The sequence below is a fragment of the Gymnoscopelus microlampas genome, assembly GCF_963454915.1.
Source record: "Gymnoscopelus microlampas genome assembly, chromosome: 4".
Taxonomy (NCBI): Eukaryota; Metazoa; Chordata; class Actinopteri; order Myctophiformes; family Myctophidae; genus Gymnoscopelus; species Gymnoscopelus microlampas.
Window position 1 is genome coordinate 22,492,374 of NC_139941.1, and position 20,525 is coordinate 22,512,898.

Genomic DNA, 20,525 nt, shown 5'->3' on the forward strand with positions numbered 1-20,525 from the left:
GCCTCGGACACCCCCATCTGAAAATGTTTTGTGCCAGGGACCCCCAGAAGAGAAGATTTGTGTTGACACTTTCAAGATTGTTCAAAAATGTTCAAAAATAGCAGATGTACAAGCTCGCAGGGCGGTGTGAAGTGGTGCTGTGCTTTCCCGGTTTTAATGGGTTAAGTATGTTATGGCATGGCCGTGGTGTTTTCCTCCATCTACTGCACTCCACTTCAGCCCAAGCCTTTAAAAACCGATTTGCTAGCTAGACATTAGTTTAGTTTAGTAAAGTTGTATTAAACTAAATATACTTTTTGTCTCGCTTCATAAAGTAATCGTTCAGCAGACACACTGTACATTACATAATCACACACAGTGTGCCCCTTTTAACCCTAATTAACCTCACAAGTCTCTCTTACCCGCAATAGGTACTGTAGTATTATCAATTTATAACCCATTTAGACCTGTTGTAGCCTATACGTTGTCATACCTACATACTTATAGTTGACCAGAGTCACCCAGGGATCTATTCTAGGCTCCCCTCTTTTTCCCTGTACACCAAATATCTTCACCAAAAATAGCAGATCTACACATGCCACAACGCAACGTGTTGGGAGCTTGCAGATCTTCTATTTTTCTACCTAATGTTCGCCTATTATACCATGCCCAGAATAGGGACGCTAGGGTTCATGTGGTTAACTCCGAGGTTGTCATTGTTTGATACTGAGCCAGAATGCGTAGCGTTTCACAATAGACCAAATAGATATGTGCCAATCAGTAACAGATATCAGATCCTCCCATTTTCATCCAGTGAATATAAAATTGGTCTGCGATGTATCTCATCACTCTGGGCACGAGCAGAGCTGGTTGTTAACAAGTGCTTAACGCTACAACTGACTGTGGGAACGAGACATGGCACCTAGCAAGAAGGTAAACTGGCCTTTCTTTATGACATTGCACAACTATCTAGGCCTGTATTTGAGACCACCTAAAAGTGAGACCAAGTGAAGACTGAGATGAGATGTAAGGTGGGGGGACCAATTCAAGATCGAGGCCAAGCCCAAGACCGTAACCACATAATTGCTTTTCCAAGATATTTTAAGTAAATTGCAAATATGTAGATACTGTACATCTTACTAGAAGTCAATCTTTTGATCTGAAACATTTACTATATTTAACTTACACTGAAAAAGCGGACTGAAGTCAGAAGTATGTGTAAACCACCTGTATTAGGTTGCAGTATGCAGTAGACAAAATGTGTACAAAAATGTACATTAAATCTCTTAAAGCTGCAGTGGGCAACTTCGGAGAAATGACAGATTCAGGACCGAACTAGAGACTAGTACTAGTAGCCTACAGCCCTACAACTATCAGACTTAAGTAGATATACTATATTTATAATTTGTAGTGTGTAACATAATGTGCATAAAGGCAGTGTTTGTGTAAATGGAAATGGTGGTAATTCTGCATAGAAAAGTGATGTAATTTTCTAGGTTTCTCTCTCAGGCTTGTAAAATGGGTAATTTTTTCCAAGTCCATATCATGATATAGTTTAATGAATACCAGTGGTCAATGGACTGGTGTGTCAGGGAAATGTTGTTATGTAAAACAACCAGACTAGAGCAGCGGCTGCAGGAGAATCTCGGTTTTAAAACATCTAATCCAGTTCTCTTATCTTTGTATCCCTGACCTTAGATGGACGCTTGCACACACATGCACGCGCCCACGCACGCACACACACACACACACACGCGTGCACGCTCACACACACACACACACACACACACACACACACACACACACACACACACACACACACACACACACACACACACACACACACACACACACAAGTAATATGAGCACACAACTTTTCATCACACATACTATTGACATCTGAGTACCTATCTGTGTTGCAATAACTTCATTCCCTTGTGCTCCTTTTTTCTCATATGATGGATTGTTTGCACATGGCTGCATCCTTTATAGAAAGCTGTAACAGGGCTAACGTACCCATCAAAGTGCAGAATAAGTGAAAGAAGTCCTGGTGGTTACATTGGGGGCTCGTCAAAGAGCCCACAATGGATCCCCCACCCTAATATGATGTAAGAGCAAAATGGCTGCCATGTGAATGAGTCTGTGATTTGGTCTGTGTTCGATAGGGTATCCTTGAGCGGCTGAACGCTGGTGAGGTGGTCATTGGTGATGGAGGTTTTGTGTTCGCTCTTGAGAAGAGGGGGTACGTGAAGGCTGGGCCATGGACTCCTGAGGCTGCCGCCACGCACCCTGATGCTGGTAAAAAAAATCGACAAGCTCACAGCTTGTAGATCTGCTATTTTACCTATTTTTGAATCAAAGAAATGCCAATGACAACATTTCCCTATTCACCTAACTAACCTGTGTGTATCCATCAGTGCGCCAGCTGCACAGAGAGTTCCTGAGGGCGGGCGCTAACGTCATGCAGACGTTCACATTCTATGCCAGTGATGATAAGCTGGAGAACAGGGGTCAGAGCCTGAGTCTCACTGTGAGTATGAGGGCCAGGCCGATATGTCGCTCAGGCCGATATATCAGCCATTATTTAACTTTTTTGACAACGTATTTATTGGCAATTATGCAGCCGGCTTTTAAACATTTTCAAACATTTTCAAAACCAATAAGACCAATAAGGTCACAATGCACCTCACCTGATCCATACATTAACAATATGACCCTACCCCAATACAAAAGATCAGTGTTGCATGATGGTTAACATGATGTACGATTTGTGTTACTTCCATTCTGCTGTATTTAGATCGATCTCTGCCGCCACTTTTTCCCACTCTCTGTTTTTAAGCCTTTGATTCTCACTGCGATGCACATTAATGTGTCTGCAGGGAGCCCAGATCAACGAGGCAGCGTGTAACCTAGCAAGAGAGGTAGCAAATGAGGGAGATGCTTTGGTGGCCGGTGGAGTTTGCCAGACCCCCTCCTACCTGAGCTGTAAGAGCGAGACTGAGGTGAAGGCCATCTTCAAGAAACAGCTGGACGTGTTCGTCAAGAAGAACGTGGACTTCCTGATTGCTGAGGTTGACTTGCACCATATTCATTGCTGTTGGGCACAAACCTTGTCCAAATGTGTTACTTTTCAGGATATGAAAAAATATATATATTGTGTTAAAACTTAACCACTTTCACTATTATCTGCTATTTTCTCTCCTTTTGTGTGACACTCTTGTACGACGTACAAATATAAAAAGTTGAATTATGGAGATACAAGGTTTCTGCCTGACAGTATATATACAATATATACTATTGTGTATCTGCATGTATTTTACAATGTATCTACAATGTATTTTTTTGTATGCTTTGTTGATGAATTGAATACATAGGACCACAATGGAAATGGAAAATCCCCAGGACGTTTTTGTGTTATCCTTTAGCCTTAATGTCTGACTGTACCACATGCCAAAAAAAAAAAAAAAACGTAAAATGTGTTGATAAAAAGTGTTGATAACATCATCTCTGCCTTTGCAGTACTTTGAGCATGTGGAGGAAGCAGAGTGGGCCGTGCAGGTGTTGAAGGCCACCGGGAAGGCTGTAGCTGCTTGCATGTGCATTGGACCAGAGGGTGACATGCACGGGGTCTCACCTGGGGACTGTGCTGTCAGGCTGGTCAAAGCTGGTGTGTACTTCCTTTAGTCTGGATTATTCGCCTTCACTTCAAATCAGAGTCCACCTCTTGTCCAACAGTCGAGTAATTGAAAGAGTGACATACAGTAGTTGTCTCACCTTCACATCACAGTATTTGAATGCAGCTATATTACATTAACCACTTACGCCCTATTTTATACTTTGTACGACACTAAATGTAGGCGATATACAAGCTCACAACATATCACATCAGCTGTTTTTGCTATTTTTGATAAATTCTTGAACATTTTTAAAGATTTGTGGAGAAGAAAATGTGTGTTGATAATAGGCAGGGATATCAGGTTTAAAGTGGTTAAGTTGCCTGTGTTTCGCACATGCAGAGAAACATCTGAATTTGAATGAATTGCTAATAAAGTGCGGCCTTATTGTCTTGACCTCTTTAGGTGCCACGATTGTGGGAGTCAACTGCCACTTCGACCCCATGACCTGTGTGCAGGCTGTGAAGATGATGAAGGAGGGAGTGGAGAAGGCTGGGTTGAAGGCTCACTACATGTGTCAGCCTCTGGCCTATCACACCCCGGACTGCAACTGCCAGGGCTTCATCGACCTGCCAGAGTTCCCCTTCGGTAATGCACACTGCTCATTCAATATTTATTGGACTCAATCAATCAAAACCTTAATTGGTATCATTGGTAACACCTGTATTTAGCGCACTATTTCATGTCACTATGGCTTCTGTGAAAAAGGTCTATAGATGAAATTTCACAAATGTTCCTATTGTCCTACTCCAATGCTCAGCGCTGGAGCCTAGGATCCTGACCCGCTGGGACATGCACAAGTACGCCAGGGAGGCCTACAATGTGGGCATCCGCTTCATCGGTGGCTGCTGTGGTTTTGAGCCCTACCACATCAGGGCTGTGTGTGAAGAGCTGTCCTCTGAGAGAGGAGGCATCCTGCCAGCGGGTTCAGAGAAGCATGGCAGCTGGGGGTCCGGTCTGGAGATGCACACCAAGCCCTGGGTCAGAGCCAGGTGAGGACAGGCAGAAAGAGTAGAATTATAATGAAGCGCACAAAGAAGACAATGAAGTGTGAAATGTAATAGTACTAGTGTTTCCCAAACAATCGGTCGTGACCCATTTTTGGGTTTGCAGTTGCAGACCCATTTTTATGAGGCGTGAGTAAAATATTAAAATAAATTGCAAACACAGACAGACACAGAGATGTGTGGATTTTTAGACATTTCTGGACAACCGCTGGTGCTGATCCAACCGACTCCCCATTCTCCAATCCACATGCTATGATACACACGCCAAGGTTGATTGTTAATTTAACTTTTCAGAGTTGAATTAACAATGAGGTGTATCAGAGCCATCATTTGAATTCTTGGATCATGTCTATTTTCATAAATCAGTGAGTGGTCTAAAATGGTGTATGTGTTATGACGTGTTGATGTGAAACACACATATCATGTGTTTATGTGTGTTTCACATCAACACGTCTGAAGTTTGACTTGACCTGACTCGACACTTGGCGCCTGCATTTCTCTTTATATGACTATCTGGCTTTGTCTCCAAGGGCCCGCCGTGATTACTGGGAGCAGATCCTGCCTGCGTCTGGTCGTCCCCTGTGCTCGTCTCTGTCCTCCCCAGCGGGCTGGGGCGTGACCAAGGGCCACGCCGACCTGCTGCAGCACAAGGAGGCCACAAGCGCCCAGGAAATGAAGCATGTGGTAGACAAGTCCCAGAAAAAGTGAAAGAGAGAGAGAGAGAGTGCCAATCTTGATGTGGAGACAGAAAAGAGGAGGCGAAAGGGACAGAAGAAGGATGCGGCGATGGGTCTTTCCCAATTCAGTTTGTAAACAATAAGCACTTGTAGCAGCTAGTTCTGCTCTTAGGGTGGAGCATGTCTGTCTTGGCCCCAAAATAATAAATTGAGTTTGAAGCCTCATTCTACTGCCTCGTGTTTTCAATGTGGAGTGAATTAGTCATTTGACTAATTGCTCTTCAGCATTATACACAACACAAACTACACAAACAGCATATCAGCTGACAGTGTCTTTAATCTATATGTCCATTTTATCTCATGTCACAACAACGATAATATATACGTGTGTGTGTGTGTGTGTGTGTGTGTGTGTGTGTGTGTGTGTGTGTGTGCGTGTGCGTGTGCGTGTGCATGTGCGTGTGCCTGTGCGCGTGCGTGCACGCGTGCGCGCAATAGTTACATGATTGATTGATTGAATACTTAAACAGTTTGCAAAAAAGCACAGGAAGTACAGTTCAATACAAAAGCATGCTAAAACAAATAAAACCTTAAGAAAGCACTATGGTTTGTTTCCATCGGGGTCCTGTGTATTCAATTCATTGAAAAAGATGTAATTTTGTATACTGTAATTTGTGATTTGGATGTCATAGCATTCTTTTATCCATAATGTGTCTGTTCAGGAGCACCAGGAAGACTGCCAAGCAGCACACCAATAACAACCATAACCCAGGCTAAACTAGTAACACTTACAATACTCTCATTCAGTGCAGAGTGGCTGAGTGGGAGGGTGAGGAGTAAACATTACTGTTGTGAAACCTGCTTTGTGCCAATCAGAGCGGGGGCTCGGGTGACCCCTCCCCTACCTCAGTGGGATATATAGAGGCCCTCCCCACTCACTGATGTTCGCTCCAGCCTCTCAAAGACTCAGCAATCAGGACCTCACAAGTCAGGAGGAATTATGGCACCCTCAGGAAAGGTACATATGGACCACATGTTGGACTGTCTTAGTCTCTTTCAGACAAATGTTTGTATAAAAATCAGCATTAGTACCAAGGTCATATGTTTATTTTCTTGAGCAACAGTGTGTGCACCAATTTGATTTATTCTAGTAGTCAACTTTTTTTTTAAATGTATCTATTATTGTCTCTAATGGCTTCCTTTATTTTCCATATTTTTTTGGGGGGCAAATATATTAAGCCTATTAACTGTTTCCAGTGCCATGTGTGTAGTGGTGGTGGTGATTGCTTTTAGTTGTTTTAGTCCCCAGGTTTTTCTTTTTTTCTTTTCATTCTATATAATTTCAGATACACATATGCCATCAATGATATACTTTAAGGAAAGCTTAAAAACTGTTTTTAAAAAAGTGGTTTACAATAGAAATTTGGGAAATTTGTCTTCCCACTTCACAATGACAAGTGACGACCAATGTGCTGCAGAACTTGTAGGTGCAAAAAGTTTTGACATCCAATCCATGGACATGACCAGTGCTAGCCTTTTGGACAGTGGTCATAAATTAACATCTTTAGGTGTAGCTTTTCTGGTGACCCCTTTTTAAACTTGGAGTTACACCTTGTTCTTGCGGGATTATTATTATATTATTATTATATTATATTATTATATTATTATTATGAGAACAATTTGTAAAACTATTAACACCACATGTTTCAAGCCACGGAATATTGTACCTATACTGGATGAGCATGATTTTTGACCTACCCTATTATTAGGATTTTTTCCCCCCCTTTGACCGTTTTAAATATTGGAATCTTACCACTGATGTACTGAAGTACTGTAGACCTATAGTGTGAAAGGATAGACTAAAATTGTAAGCACATTTATTGCATGACTGGAGTTTTAAGTTATTTTGTGATTACTTTGCTGGCCTACCAGTAATTAAGCCTATGTAAAATCATAATCATTGCAGGGAGTCTTGGAGCGTCTTAATGCTGGTGAGATTGTCATTGGAGATGGAGGCTTTGTGTTTGCCCTGGAGAAGAGAGGTTATGTGAAAGCTGGCCCCTGGACCCCCGAAGCGGCTGCAGAACACCCAGAAGCAGGTTGGGGCACTGATATTTTAACTAGTTTGACTTGTCTTCATAAATCCATAAAGGCTCTGTTGTATATATTATATACGACATATCGCACACACATACATGTTGCATATATACATACTTATTACAGACACACAGTATACTACATTGGCCAACAGACATAGAGGCCAAGAGCTTCATACTAATGCCCAAGACCTCGATCCTGAGTTCCTGAGGTAACCTAACACGCTGAAAACAGCCTCACAGTTAGACTCTGATCAACAGTTTTTGGGGGGTTTCACAGATGGTTACTGACCTCAGCTGACCTTTAGGAACGAAACGTGGCACCTATCCTTTACCATTGACAATGCATTACTGGTACACATACACACAAATCGAACAACTCGTGCACCCCTGGCATGTCCACACACACACACACACACACACACACACACACACACACACACACACACACACACACACACACACCCACACACACACACACACACACACACACACACACACACACACACACACACACACACACACACACACACACACACACACACACACACACACACACACACACACACACACACACACACACACACACACTCAACCACACCAAGCACATACACATAGCACACACACATTTAGACAGGGAGAACGCACATACATACATGCACACTGGGGCCCATTCATGCACGCTCATTCACATTCATGTGAATGACCCAATAGACCCAACACATACACATCTTTACACACATATATTCAGACAAGGAACACACTTAAATGTGTGCACGCACACACAGAAGAGCATGCACATGTATAGACATTCTGTATAAAGGCTAGCCTGCAGATTCTCCATACATTGTTTTTTTTGGGACTGGTTCAACCATGAAGTCATCATTTGTGTACCCAATGTAACCCCATTTCTTCTCAATAAGATTAACTATTGAGGAGGACAAATGCCTGTACCTTCACATTACTTTACGAAGGTGCATTCTCACAGATATGGACTTTACTACAGCTCCTTAAGTATTCAGTACAGCTGACCCCTGAAAATCAAGTTAAAATAGCAATGAAATGTATTTCATGTATGTGTATATACTACTACCATCAACTAGATGGTGTAAGTATGACCTTTCTGGCTGACCCTCGGGTCTTGATTAACAAAGTGCCACTGAAGAATCTGGTTGCCTTCTGTGATTTTCAGTGCGACAGCTGCACAGGGAGTTCCTGAGAGCAGGCGCAGACGTTATGCAGACCTTCACATTTTATGCCAGTGATGACAAACTGGAGAACAGGGGCAACGCCCTTGGCTTCACAGTAAGTTCAAAGGAATATTTACACCTTGTCCACATGAGTGTGAGATAGAAGGTAACGCATTCATTTATCGGGAGGTGCTGAATTCCGGATACATGATACCGGTAAGAATAGTGGAAAACATAATTGCGCACTCAAGTACTACAGTAGATACCCATATTACAGAACGTTTCATGCAGACAGTTATGGTATGAGTACAGGTTGATTAGAGGATGTTCCATAGGCTAATAAATCGAGTGCCAGTTGGATCCGCAATGACCCACCCAAGACTATAGAATTTCTTCTTAGCAAGGTTTTATAACTCCCAAATCACCTGTCCTTATGAACCAATTGTCCTGCTTCTTGAAGTAAACTTCATAAAACCACAATCCATAACTTGGTAAAACTCTTGCTCTATTGTCTGAAATGTCTTAATTTGCGTGCAGGGTGACATCATCAGGTTTCATCACTGCTGTTTGCTCGTCTCATTCAAACTTAACGTTTCTCTCCAGGGTGCCCAGATTAATGAGGCAGCCTGTGACCTGGCGAGGGAGGTAGCCAATGAAGGAGGTGCCCTGGTGGCTGGTGGAGTTTCCCAGACTCCCTCCTACCTAAGCTGTAAGAGTGAGACTGAGGTGAAGGCCATCTTCAAGAAACAGCTGGATGTGTTTGTCAAGAAGAATGTGGATTTCCTGATTGCTGAGGTAATGTGTTTGTGATAGAATATTTATATTTTTTTAGCCAAGGTAACCTTTGGGAGGGAGGCACAAGACAAACATTGAGACAAAGGTACTATGAGGCAACTAAAAAGCTCAGGCACTTAATGAGAAGTGGATTAATTTGAGGTCTTCTTGCTGCCAGGTTATGACTGCTTTGCCCACAAATCAAAACAATTTGAGATATATAGCCATGTATAAGTGCAAGGCAAAATCCATAGAGTCTCTGTCCATTTTTACTTTTGAAATATGTCTTGACTGTATGTCAATGTGTCTGCCCTGCAGTACTTTGAACATGTGGAGGAGGCTGTGTGGGCCGTGGAGGTACTGAAGGAGACGGGGAAGCCAGTGGCTGCTAATCTGTGCATTGGACCAGAAGGAGACATGCATGGAGTCTCACCTGGAGAGTGTGCCGTCAGGCTGGTCAAAGCTGGTAGGTGCAGTGTCACACTAAAGACTAAACATTCATCTCATCTTCATTTCTAAATCACATGCAGTACTATAGTTAATGTTATGCCTTGGAACCAAGCCTCTTGGCTAGAAACTGAACCTGCCAGTTGGAAAATAAACATTTATCTCAGTCTTATAATTTGTCCTCAGAGACACTGTTCATTGACATCTTGTGTCTAAGATTTCTGACTTCTGAATGGGGGATGTGTGCTATGTCTGCATATAAAAACACATTCAATTCATAAACTCAATTGCCTGAGGGCAGTTGCCTCAGTGTTAACAACACACTGATCATAATACAGTATAATATGTATCAGGTAAGTGAGTAAAAGTCTATACATTCATTTACTTAAGCACTTGTGAGCTGCTATACCCAAGGCATACATTTTCTGCTGACTGTTCTGTTGGTATTCTGGTTGGCATCTGTAGCAACATTATAACACGGTTCCTTGACCCCCTTTAGGTGCCGATATTGTAGGAATCAACTGCCACTTCGACCCCATGACTTGTGTGCAGGCAACAAAGATGATGAAGGAGGGAGTGGAGAAGGCTGGGTTGAAGGCTCACTACATGTGTCAGCCTCTGGCCTTCCACACCCCCGACTGCAACTGCCAGGGCTTCATCGACCTGCCAGAGTTCCCCTTCGGTAATGCACACTGCTCATTATAAACACTGAGGATTTTACAGTGTAGATCGGGGTCCTAGAGATAAAACTTGTATCACATGGGGGTCTATGGCCTCTAATGCATATCAATCTGGGGGTTGCCAGAGCCCTCCTTTGGGAATACTTAATACAGTTATAGTAGTATTCATACTTAGCCATGCGGTTAATCTAACACTATACAGTAATACAGTTGTAGTAAGTAGATAAATAAACATTTTCAGCTATAACAATCTATAACAATGCAACAAATGAATGAATAGTGCAAATGGATGAGGCACTGAGTAAAATAAAAGTCAATGCATTTAGAATAAAGTAATTCAAATAAATAAAAGGCTGCAGTGCAGATTATAAAAAGGCCTTATGATAGAAGTGAGTTTTAAGAAGATGTTACTTATTCTGTGAACCTGAGTTCCTCAGGCATGTCATTCTAAAAGCTGCCGAGGCCTGACATCACCTCTGGTCTTGAGACACATAAACGGGCAGTGAGGTTCCTGCATGAGGACCTCAGGCTGCGTGCTGGCTCATATAACTTGTATAACTCGAGGGCAAGTCATGAAAGACTGAAAAGTAGTCAATAAAAAAACAGGTAGCCAATGAAGAGCAGCTAAAACAAGGGTGACGTGATGCTCTTTCTTAGTTCTAGTTAAAAGCCTTGCCACTATGTTCTGAACATACTGGAGCAGATCCAGGTCTTTTAGATTGCAACAGGTAAACGGAATTAAAGTAGTCAAGGTGAGAAGAGATAAAACCAAGCATGAACTATAAGCCTCTGTGTATCATTGAAATGATCTATAAGTATGTGCCATATAAACATAACACAAAAACGTTTGGAAATATGTGTTCTCTGTAACAATACTCCTTGGCAATAACCTTTATACAGTTGGAAACGCCTGTTTATTTACCTTTAAATGGTGCCCTATTTGTAAGGAACATGCACTTGTAGTGCAATTGAGTATGTGGGTTGTGCCCATGAAACATACTGTGATTCTTGTATGAAATGAAACTAAGAATGACACCGGTCTTCTCTCAGGCCTGGAGCCTAGGATCCTGACCCGTTGGGACATGCACAAGTACGCCAGGGAGGCCTACAATGTGGGCATCCGCTACATCGGTGGCTGCTGTGGTTTTGAACCCTACCACATCAGGGCCTTGGCAGAAGAGCTGACCACTGAGAGAGGCATCCTCCCTGCAGCCACAGAGAAGCACGGCAGCTGGGGTGCCGGTCTGGAGATGCACACCAAGCCCTGGGTCAGAGCCAGGTGAGACTAAAAAAAAAATCTTAGCTTAAAATACATAAACTAAACCAATATAACACAAGTTTTTCTATCGTGATTACTTGAATACCATTAAAAAAATGTAGGAATACTACCTGGTATTATAAGTACCCTTCCTTTCCCTTCAGAGCCCGCCGCGACTACTGGGAGAACCTGAAGCCAGCATCTGGTCGTCCCCTGTGTCCGTCCTTGGCCACTCCAGATGCCTGGGGTGTTACCAAGGGCCACGCTGACCTCATGCAGCAGAAAGAGGCCACCACCAAGGACCAACTCAACCAGCTCTTTGATAAGGCAGCACACTAGACACCAGCATCTGTACGCTGTATTGTGCCTACAAAGTGCAATCTGACCTTAAGCATCTACAATTTCATCCCCTCCACTGACTCTGATGTTTAGCGAATATCCGCATTCCTGCCTAACACAGGAGCCAGGGTCCTCATTTGAAACTTAAGCGGGAACATTTTCTGTACAAATCCTATTACTTCATACAAACATGGTTATTGTGAAAATCAGTTCTATGTGATGTGTATATCTCAACTTCTCAAGTTAGGTCCATGGATAAGTGGGACCTTTTTCACTCATAATTTTGTTTAATAAAATATGGATTTATAAAAAACACATATTTCAACAAGTTGATTATTGTGATGTGTTGTGGTTGCCTGCATGCCGTACTACAATGAAATGATGTCTGAATAATGGCCTGGGGAGAACTGCAGAGGTGTTCACATTTCGGAGCAATCCTCCAATACCAAATGTGGTTTTGATTGATTTTAATACTTTATTAACAGTTTGCAAATAGTACAGTGGTACGATTTTTACAATGATGCTAAAATGACACACACAAAAATCCCTAGGGGCTTGTTTCCATTGTGGTTTGTGTGGTTCCACTTGTACACTCTCAGAGTTAAATGAACACTGAGGACTTTACTGTGTACTGGCAAGATATGTATTCCCAGTTTCCCACAAAAACCTGGTGAATAAAACTTAGGAAACCTTATCAAAATGGCGTTAAAATGGCTCCATTTAAAACTTTTGTCATGTAAAATTGTATGTGGGCCTCAACTTGACTGCCCTGGTTCAGGTTGAGAAAAGCTGATTAGTTTAACACCACAACAGACAAAACCATCTCCTCAATGTAGATATTTTTAAGTTTATGTTAACAGTTAATGCCCACATATTATGGTGCAAAACCAAACTTTTACCATGTACAGATCAGCCCTAGTTGGTGGAAGTGGGCTATATATGAAATCAAATATTCATGTTTGAAGATATTTCTGTATCATTGGAGAATAGAGAGTGCTTCAGGGGTCACAGAACTGCATAATGCATGATTAATCACTCGACAATGTAGCCTACAATAGGATTGGCAAGAAATCAATGACGAAAGCTATTTCTTGAAGCTTTAGAGCAGGGGTCATCAACAGGGGGTCCGGGACCCCTTGGGGATCCTCAGAGATAGTACAGGGGGGCCGCCAAATCTTTGACAGGAACTTCCCTAGCATCCCTATTCTGGCGGGAACATTCGCCAAAAAAAGCCGATCTACAAGCTCACACGCATCGCAGCGTAAGCTTGTAGATTGGCTATTTTTGGTGTAGTAGAGGGAGTTCAACATATTAATAGAAAAGATAATGTGTAAACAGACAAAAGACATTACTTTACACAACCCTAATGATGATAGTGCTGTCTATTAGTGCTGTATGTGGGGGTTACCGTATGTGGGGGTCCATGCTTCATCTCTCTCTCAGCTAAGGGGGTCCATGGCCTGAAAAACGTTGAAGACCTCTGCTTTATAGTCTAAAGTTTTCTTTAGACCATGTTGTAATAGATTTGACTGTAGGCTATGTTTTGCCTGTAGTAACTAAGAAATTAGAATACATGTTAGAAAGGTAGGGGGGGGGGGACTATTGCAATGCGTTATAAATACCGCAGATGGCAGTATTGCGGTAAGCTAACCGTTTTAGAAAGCGAAGAGCAGCAAAGAGCATAAAGAAGCTAAGATCAGGGTCATTACCGTAACGCACAAGGCAACATTTAGACAGAGGATGCTACAAGACTACTACAGAAAAACATGTATGTATATACTCTCATTTGTATGATCTCTGTTTACTTCCAATCCTCCGTTGGTTGGTTGGTACTAGCCACGTGACCAGGTTATCCTTTTCCAACCCCCCTCGTTGTATCCGAGTAGAAATGAAAGATAGCAGGTAGGTTATTCGCCTTTGCTTGCTCTGTTTGTCATTGACATATCCTGTAACCAAATATACCATGTTCTAGAAAATTACAGCTTTGTGTGATATCATGACAAGCATATAACGGATCTGATAACCGTTCTTTGATCTTTATACAGGGATTTTGTTCATTTGCGGGGTTTTATTGTTCTATTCTTAGAAATCCTCTGGAAACATACCCATATAACGGCAGTATGGCCTGAACATTTGACCTGACAGGACACTTTTTGGGGGGGAAATAATAGATCATCAGCTGGCTGAGAATATTGTCAGAAAGGTAATAAGCCCCTATTTGGCATTGCATATTTGTTTTAAAAGCTTCAACTTTTTAAAACTATGGATTCATACCGTCTAATGTCAAATCTGTTCTGACATTAATTTCCTAGCCTTGTTATGGCACCTGTTTGTTTTATGATATTGCAACGTTATAGCACAACATCAGCATCTTTTGACTAGGATGTTGCCCATGCCGCAAAACGGTATTCTATATGTTATGGTATGGATCTTTTAGAATGACGACAGCGCCTCTGTGTGGTGTGTTTAGGAAGTGCAGTGTCATTGTGACCCGGATGTAAACCCTGCGAGGTCGTCATGGGGAGCAAAGTCAGTTCCAAAATGGCAGCTCCCGTCGGTCGAGCAGCAGTTCAGGTAGGGGTGTTGACTGGCCCTTTACTGCATTACAAACCCTGTGTTTTGTGCTAATTTGACTGCCTTAAAGATGGTTATGTTATGTTGTATATCTTACTGCTAGGTACGGCTGGTGTTTTAACCTACTTAACACAAAGCCTCGTTTTATGTCGGTAATATACCCTTGCTGATGTCCTTGTTGGTCTACATATAATTGACGTCAATTGTTTGCATTTCTTGTCGAGACCTAAGACTTTAACAACTTAAAACCAATGCTAACTGATTCATTCTTGTCCATTGCTTTAGGGTTGCAAGTTACACTGTCAACTTGTTGACTGAGTAGACGCTAACGTTGTTTAGGGCAGGTGTGTATCAGGGCTTTTCTAAATGTGTTCATGTCATGGAGCACCAAATTGACTTTCATTAGGCGATGGACCCTCATTTAAAGTTATTATGGCCCCTCCTGATTAATTATAGTTAAGCTACTCATTTGACTGGGGAAGCCCTGGGACCCCCCTCACCACCAAGTCCTCTGGGGGAACCATAGGTGTAGGGCATAACTTAAGTTCCAACTTCACTAAAAATAGATAGATTCTAGCGAGTGTAAACATTCCTTTTACTCCTGATATTCTGTTACCCATGAGCCAAGATATACAAGCTTGACACACGTTGTTGTCTAGCAAAAGAACCTTTTATCTTTTGTTATTATTCATACAAATATTCTTTGTGCTGTATATGTCACTTTTGTTGTTTCAGGCTATACGGCCTCATACCCCTATGATTAAATTTCCCAGTAGAAACGGCGTCCCAAAACCAAATGGTGAGTATGTCTAACATTGTGTGAATCTACACCGTGAGTACCTGTGGTGGACAAAGTACTCTCAACCCCAGTACTTGAGTCAAAGTATGAATAATCCTGGTCAATTATTACTCAACTACAAGTGAAAGTTGCTCTGTCCAATAAATTGTACTTTACAAAATTTACTTTGTAATTTGGAATACTTTAGCATTTTTAAAAGCAAGTACTCCTGTAGTTCACGTATCTTATGAACGACCAACCGATATGAACAGACACGGGTAGAACAGGTACTCTGCCAACTGGTACACCAGGTTTAGTTTATTTCGATCCACATCAACAGTATCGCAAAACATAACACACTGTAATCCAATATTTCTTTCTGGTTCATGGAAAAGGCATAAGCTCAAAGCTTATTTATGCCTAAATATTGCATAACCGGGTGGGGCATGCATTTTGCATTCCCATTGTTCCCGACTTACATCGTAGACTGGTGCCATTCTAGTATTTTGAATTGGAGCTTAAAGGTGCAGTCACACCGAACTTTAATTCTGCTGATGCGGTAGATTCTGACAATACTTTCAATGGGAACGGAGCGTTTTTTTTGTGGAAATCCACGAATGGCCACAAACCGCTCCGTTCCCATTGAAAAGCATTGGCTTAGTTGGTGTGACTGCACCCTAAGTGGTTAATTAATAATGTACCTTTGCCAAATTTTGTCTAAGTGGAGTGAAAGTCGTAAATATGCAAAAATAAAAATACTCAAATAAGTGTAGATACTCAAAAAAGTACAGTACTCAAGTAAATGTATTGGTCAGTACCGGTTACTTTTTCTTTTTTACATAAATGTATATCAATTATTATTCTTATTTATTTATAGTGTTTTTCTTCTATTTCAGCCCTAGAGGCGTTAAAAATATTAGCAGTCAACTTCCCATCACAGAGTTCTCCTAGTCCCCCTCCAGCCGCTGTGGCACCTCCATTATCGAGACCACCAGCACCTATGACTCGGCTTCCTGGCACACCAGACTCCTTGGCCTCTATTCAGATGCTCCCTCAGAGATACAGGAGGACATTGATGACGGTGGAGGAGATGGAGTACATTCAGGTGAGGGACCACTGAAATATCTCAAGTCCAGACATGCCCACTGTTGCTGTACTGGTGCCATGGATATAATATTGTATTCTATCTACTCCAATTTCATATTCATATTTTTTGAATCTGTGACAAAGCATTGTATAGAAACTTAAGAAATTGTTTTCCTGATTGATATTTTGGACCCACATCTAAGGCTAAGCAGTTTTTTTTCCCATGTCTTTTGTTTTTATCTATGATTTTTTCTTTCTTTCCCATAGCGTGGTGGACCTGAGTGACATATGGTGACCCAGAAAACACAACCAAAGTCCTTATCTGTTGAAATCAGTCTGTCTTTATTTTATTCCTCAGTACAAGAGGACCTGCTACCATGCCCACATCAGATGTCATGCATAATAAAGTATACTTGTAAATGTACATATGAAGTTTATTTTTAAATACTACTATGTAGATATTCTGCTTGCTTAATTGTATTGTATCTTAACTTCAATTGCCATTCTATAAGCTTTGTGCGTTTTCTTTAGACAACAAAGCTGTCACAATAACTGAATATTATCGATTGGATCGGCAGCCATCCATTTCAGATGTGTTTCGTTTCAATCCTTGAGCATTTATTTGCAAACATTATACCAGCACAGTACTACGTTGGTCTCTGCAACAGAAGCTGCTTTTTGTTTTCTTTCTTGCGCACAATTTTTGTATTTGACCTGTGACGTCACCATACCCAGATAGAAGGACCAGGCTACTGTTCATGGAAGATGGAAGTAACTTTCTGAAAAGTGTCTTTCCTTTGGGCCTCCCAGAGCAATAAATGAACACCTCTGTGTTTTGGAGTATGGTATTGAACAGGCTTTCAGGGATGCTGAACAGCAGGTTACAGTAGATGACTTTGTGGAATGGGATTGAGTTTGTGATCTGTTGGCTTTGAATGATTAAAAGATCATTGTAACTCGCCGTGGTATTTTGTTTCCTTTGTCATAACTGATGGGGACCTTCATACCATGTGTTTTGCTGGTAGCAACTAGCACGACTCCACATTCTTAAAGTAATTTGCAGTGAATTTGCCAATTACTCTCGAGATTAAAGACTTGGTAGACTGTAAAATACGGTATGTATTTTTATGCAACTATAAATTGCTGGTATTCTAGTTAAACATTAACAGAGGTTTCACAACAGTGCAATTTTTGTCCAACAAATTCTGACCAGAGAGTTCAATTTCCAGTACCAAGAAGAGTATTTCTCACTAGTTACACTGCATTATAGACACCACAGACAGGCCAGAGAGAAAATACACACGGGATAATAGATTGGTAAATAATTTTTCAAAATTTTACATTTGCTTTTTTTTTGTGACTAGAATATTACATCTACTCAACCACATGAGTGTAAACAATTCTACATCATGAATCAATACTTTCCTGGAATTTGGCAATGGGGAACAGTGAATACCCAGTTAATATATAGGCTACTTACACAATAGATAACATGACCTCTCAAAACATTTAAGTGTATAAAAACATTTGAAAAAAAAATACTAGTTACAAAGAATGTCCCATGTATCGATAGAACACTGGAATGTTTGTAATGTTTTGCATTGTGCATGGTATTCTGTTAAACAGTCTCCTTTTCTCAAGATCTAACATAGTAATACCAAACATCTATTCTAGGGATAGGCAATTTATTTGTATTATATCGATATTGTGACAAGATCGTCAGGGATTTTGAATATTGTTATAATGTAAAATGGCATGGTTCTTTAAAGGGCTATATGGTTCCACAAAGAACCATCTCCTACGTAAGAACCATTTTATTTAGTGAATGGTTCTTCATGTTCCTTGTGGTTCTACAGAAACTGTTTTTGGTCAAACTTAAGTTCTTTGTGGAACCAGAAATGTTTACTAGCATTCAATCATTCATTAATTTAGTGTAGAGGGGAAAAAGGATGGGATAGTTCTTTAAAGAACCTCTCTGGAGAACCAGTTTTGGTTCAAGTTAGCACCTTTATTTTTCTGTGTGTACTTATAGGCATTACTGATGATTGTGTTAATTTTCTATGAGAGCACTATTGAGCACTAAGTAGCTATTGTCACAGTATTTTCACAATATCGATATTGAGGTATTTGGTCAAAAATATCATGGTAAATGTAAATGATTTGTCTATATCGCTCGCATTTGTTCACAGAGCCAGTGCAACATCATAGGGAGTTCTAGTATCTATTAGCCACTGATGAGATTGTGCTTTTGCAAATACAGTACGAACCATTGCCCTTGAAAGGACAGAAATCCATTTACACAGTAAAATCGTCAATGCAACTCTGAGTGTGCAAATGTAACCATATGGACCCGTATTAACACTCAGGATTGTATATTCTAAACGGGAGGCATGCGTTAATCCGACAGACCTTTTCTCCGACTATGTGGCATCCGGGGTTTAGTATTGGAAACGTCGGAGCGCTGCGTTGTCGGAGGAATGCGCTGTCGGACTATACTGCACCCATTCTAAACAACAAACAAGTGAACTCATTGATTCCTCAGCTAGTCCATGTCCTCAAAAGCAGGTAAGAAGTCAGCAATGGTGTCTACCACATAGTCAGGTACAAAGCTCTGGTTGGTGGAGTGCTGGCTGTCCTTGTAACCCTGAGCTTCCTTCATCTGAGACACACCTGTGAGCGTGAGCATGGTGTCCAGGCCACAGTTAGCTCCAAACAGCATGTCAGTCTCCAGACGGTCCCCCACCATCAGGCATTGGGCTGGGTCAACCCCTTTGAACTGACTGGAGATGCACTCAAACATGAAGCGGCTGGGTTTGCCAATCACTGTGGCCTTGCGGCCAGTAGCCACCTCCAAGGCTGCAGCGAGGCTTCCACAACCTGTCAGGCAGGAGAGGAGGGAGGCAGGCAGTGGGGTTAATAGCTTGAAGCTGTCTTTCCTGCAGGTCATTTAAGAAGTCTAATGTTTACACTTTTGTAGTGTGAGTGTGTGTGTGTGTGTGTGTGTGTGTGTGTGTGTGTGTGTGTGTGTGTGTGTGTGTGTGTGTGTGTGTGTGTGGGTGTGTGTGTGTGTGTGTGTGTGTGTGTGTGTGTGTGTGTGTGTGTGCGTGTGTCAAACGATTAAAATGATCTATCACAGATGAATAATTAATTCATCTTGAATCACCATTCATAACTATGCCCCAAACAAACCCATTTTCTTTATTTGTATAGGGCAGCATACACAGTACAGTACACAGCCTTTGTGTATCAAAATGTGCAATATAACAAAACATTGAATATAGTTACTTTTGACTAAACTGGGGTGGGGGGGGGGGGGGGGGCAGAAAGAGAGAGAGAGAGAGAGAGAGAGAGAGAGAGAGATCGTCATACCAGGTAGTATTCTTCCATCTCTCAGTGGGTGCCATGGGTCACTGTCGGTGGCCAGAAATAAACAATTTGGATCCTTCAAATAGCACGATGCTTTGGCTAATTTGAGAAAAGTCAATTTATCATCGTATCCAACTATGACTGCCTTTACACCAGGCGTTAACGTGCACTTGTCAATGGTGTCGTAAGAGTCCATTTCATCTGTCAGAGCGACCCCCGCGTCCCGCAGCTCTTTGAGGAGACCCTCGCAACCGATAGCGAACACATGGCCTTGCACCTTGGCCACGTCTCTTAGATAAAGTGCCGAGCAATAAGAGGAGCTGAAGATCTGCTCTTGCATGACATCAGTGAATCCCAGTCGGTAGAATTTGTGAACATAATTCTCCCGTGGCTTAGTGGGATTATTAGTGACAAAAAATACATTTTTCCCGTGCCTAATCAATGAATTGACAACCTTGGGCGCGCCCGTTATTGCATGTTCTCCGTCCCATATTACCCCGTCACAGTCGAAAAGGAAAACATTTTTTGTCTCCAGCAAATATCTAATCTGAGAGCCTCGAATTTTCCGACATCCTTTGAAGCCAAAGACACGCGCCATCT

The 20,525-nt window shown here is 41.7% G+C and overlaps 4 protein-coding genes across 6 annotated transcripts in view; 3 read left to right on the forward strand and 1 right to left on the reverse strand.

Annotated features, from left to right (window-relative positions):
- The window catches only part of LOC311043334 (betaine--homocysteine S-methyltransferase 1-like), a 23,647-nt gene extending 18,119 nt beyond the window's left edge, over window positions 1-5,528 (forward strand). Inside the window, exons 1-8 of one of the 2 annotated variants that reach the window (XM_084054533.1) lie at window positions 837-912; window positions 2,145-2,277; window positions 2,397-2,509; window positions 2,859-3,050; window positions 3,499-3,646; window positions 4,059-4,241; window positions 4,414-4,645; window positions 5,191-5,528. In XM_084054533.1, coding sequence (XP_083910659.1) covers window positions 895-912; window positions 2,145-2,277; window positions 2,397-2,509; window positions 2,859-3,050; window positions 3,499-3,646; window positions 4,059-4,241; window positions 4,414-4,645; window positions 5,191-5,368 — 1,197 coding nt within the window. In that variant the 5' untranslated portion in view covers window positions 837-894 and the 3' untranslated portion in view covers window positions 5,369-5,528. Of the gene's footprint in view, window positions 1-836; window positions 913-2,144; window positions 2,278-2,396; window positions 2,510-2,858; window positions 3,051-3,498; window positions 3,647-4,058; window positions 4,242-4,413; window positions 4,646-5,190 lie in introns of those variants that run through there. The other variant, XM_084054534.1, reaches the window with a different exon arrangement.
- Window positions 5,529-6,294: 766 nt separating this feature from the next.
- Window positions 6,295-12,672, forward strand: LOC311043335 (betaine--homocysteine S-methyltransferase 1-like). The gene is made up of 8 exons (XM_084054535.1): window positions 6,295-6,355; window positions 7,304-7,436; window positions 8,626-8,738; window positions 9,227-9,418; window positions 9,716-9,863; window positions 10,344-10,526; window positions 11,575-11,803; window positions 11,947-12,672. The coding sequence occupies exons 1-8, from the start codon at window positions 6,338-6,340 to the stop codon at window positions 12,119-12,121; spliced, it is 1,191 nt and encodes a 396-aa protein (XP_083910661.1). The 5' UTR covers window positions 6,295-6,337; the 3' UTR covers window positions 12,122-12,672.
- Window positions 12,673-13,999: 1,327 nt separating this feature from the next.
- On the forward strand, window positions 14,000-17,520 carry kgd4 (alpha-ketoglutarate dehydrogenase subunit 4). 2 transcript variants are annotated; one of them, XM_084054322.1, is made up of 5 exons: window positions 14,000-14,023; window positions 14,592-14,695; window positions 15,431-15,494; window positions 16,370-16,578; window positions 16,827-17,520. In XM_084054322.1, the coding sequence occupies exons 2-5, from the start codon at window positions 14,639-14,641 to the stop codon at window positions 16,842-16,844; spliced, it is 348 nt and encodes a 115-aa protein (XP_083910448.1). In that variant the 5' UTR covers window positions 14,000-14,023; window positions 14,592-14,638; the 3' UTR covers window positions 16,845-17,520. The 2 variants fall into 2 exon arrangements, with proteins under 2 accessions (XP_083910448.1, XP_083910447.1); XM_084054321.1 differs by lacking the exon at window positions 14,000-14,023 and adding an exon at window positions 14,104-14,324.
- A 1,581-nt stretch (window positions 17,521-19,101) lies between these two features.
- LOC311043768 (chronophin-like) lies at window positions 19,102-20,523 on the reverse strand (the record flags this gene model as incomplete). Its single annotated transcript, XM_084055129.1, has 2 exons — window positions 19,102-19,436; window positions 19,929-20,523. 2 exons carry the CDS (start codon window positions 20,521-20,523, stop codon window positions 19,102-19,104), a joined length of 930 nt encoding a protein of 309 aa, XP_083911255.1.
- Between the last annotated feature and the right edge of the window lie 2 nt (window positions 20,524-20,525).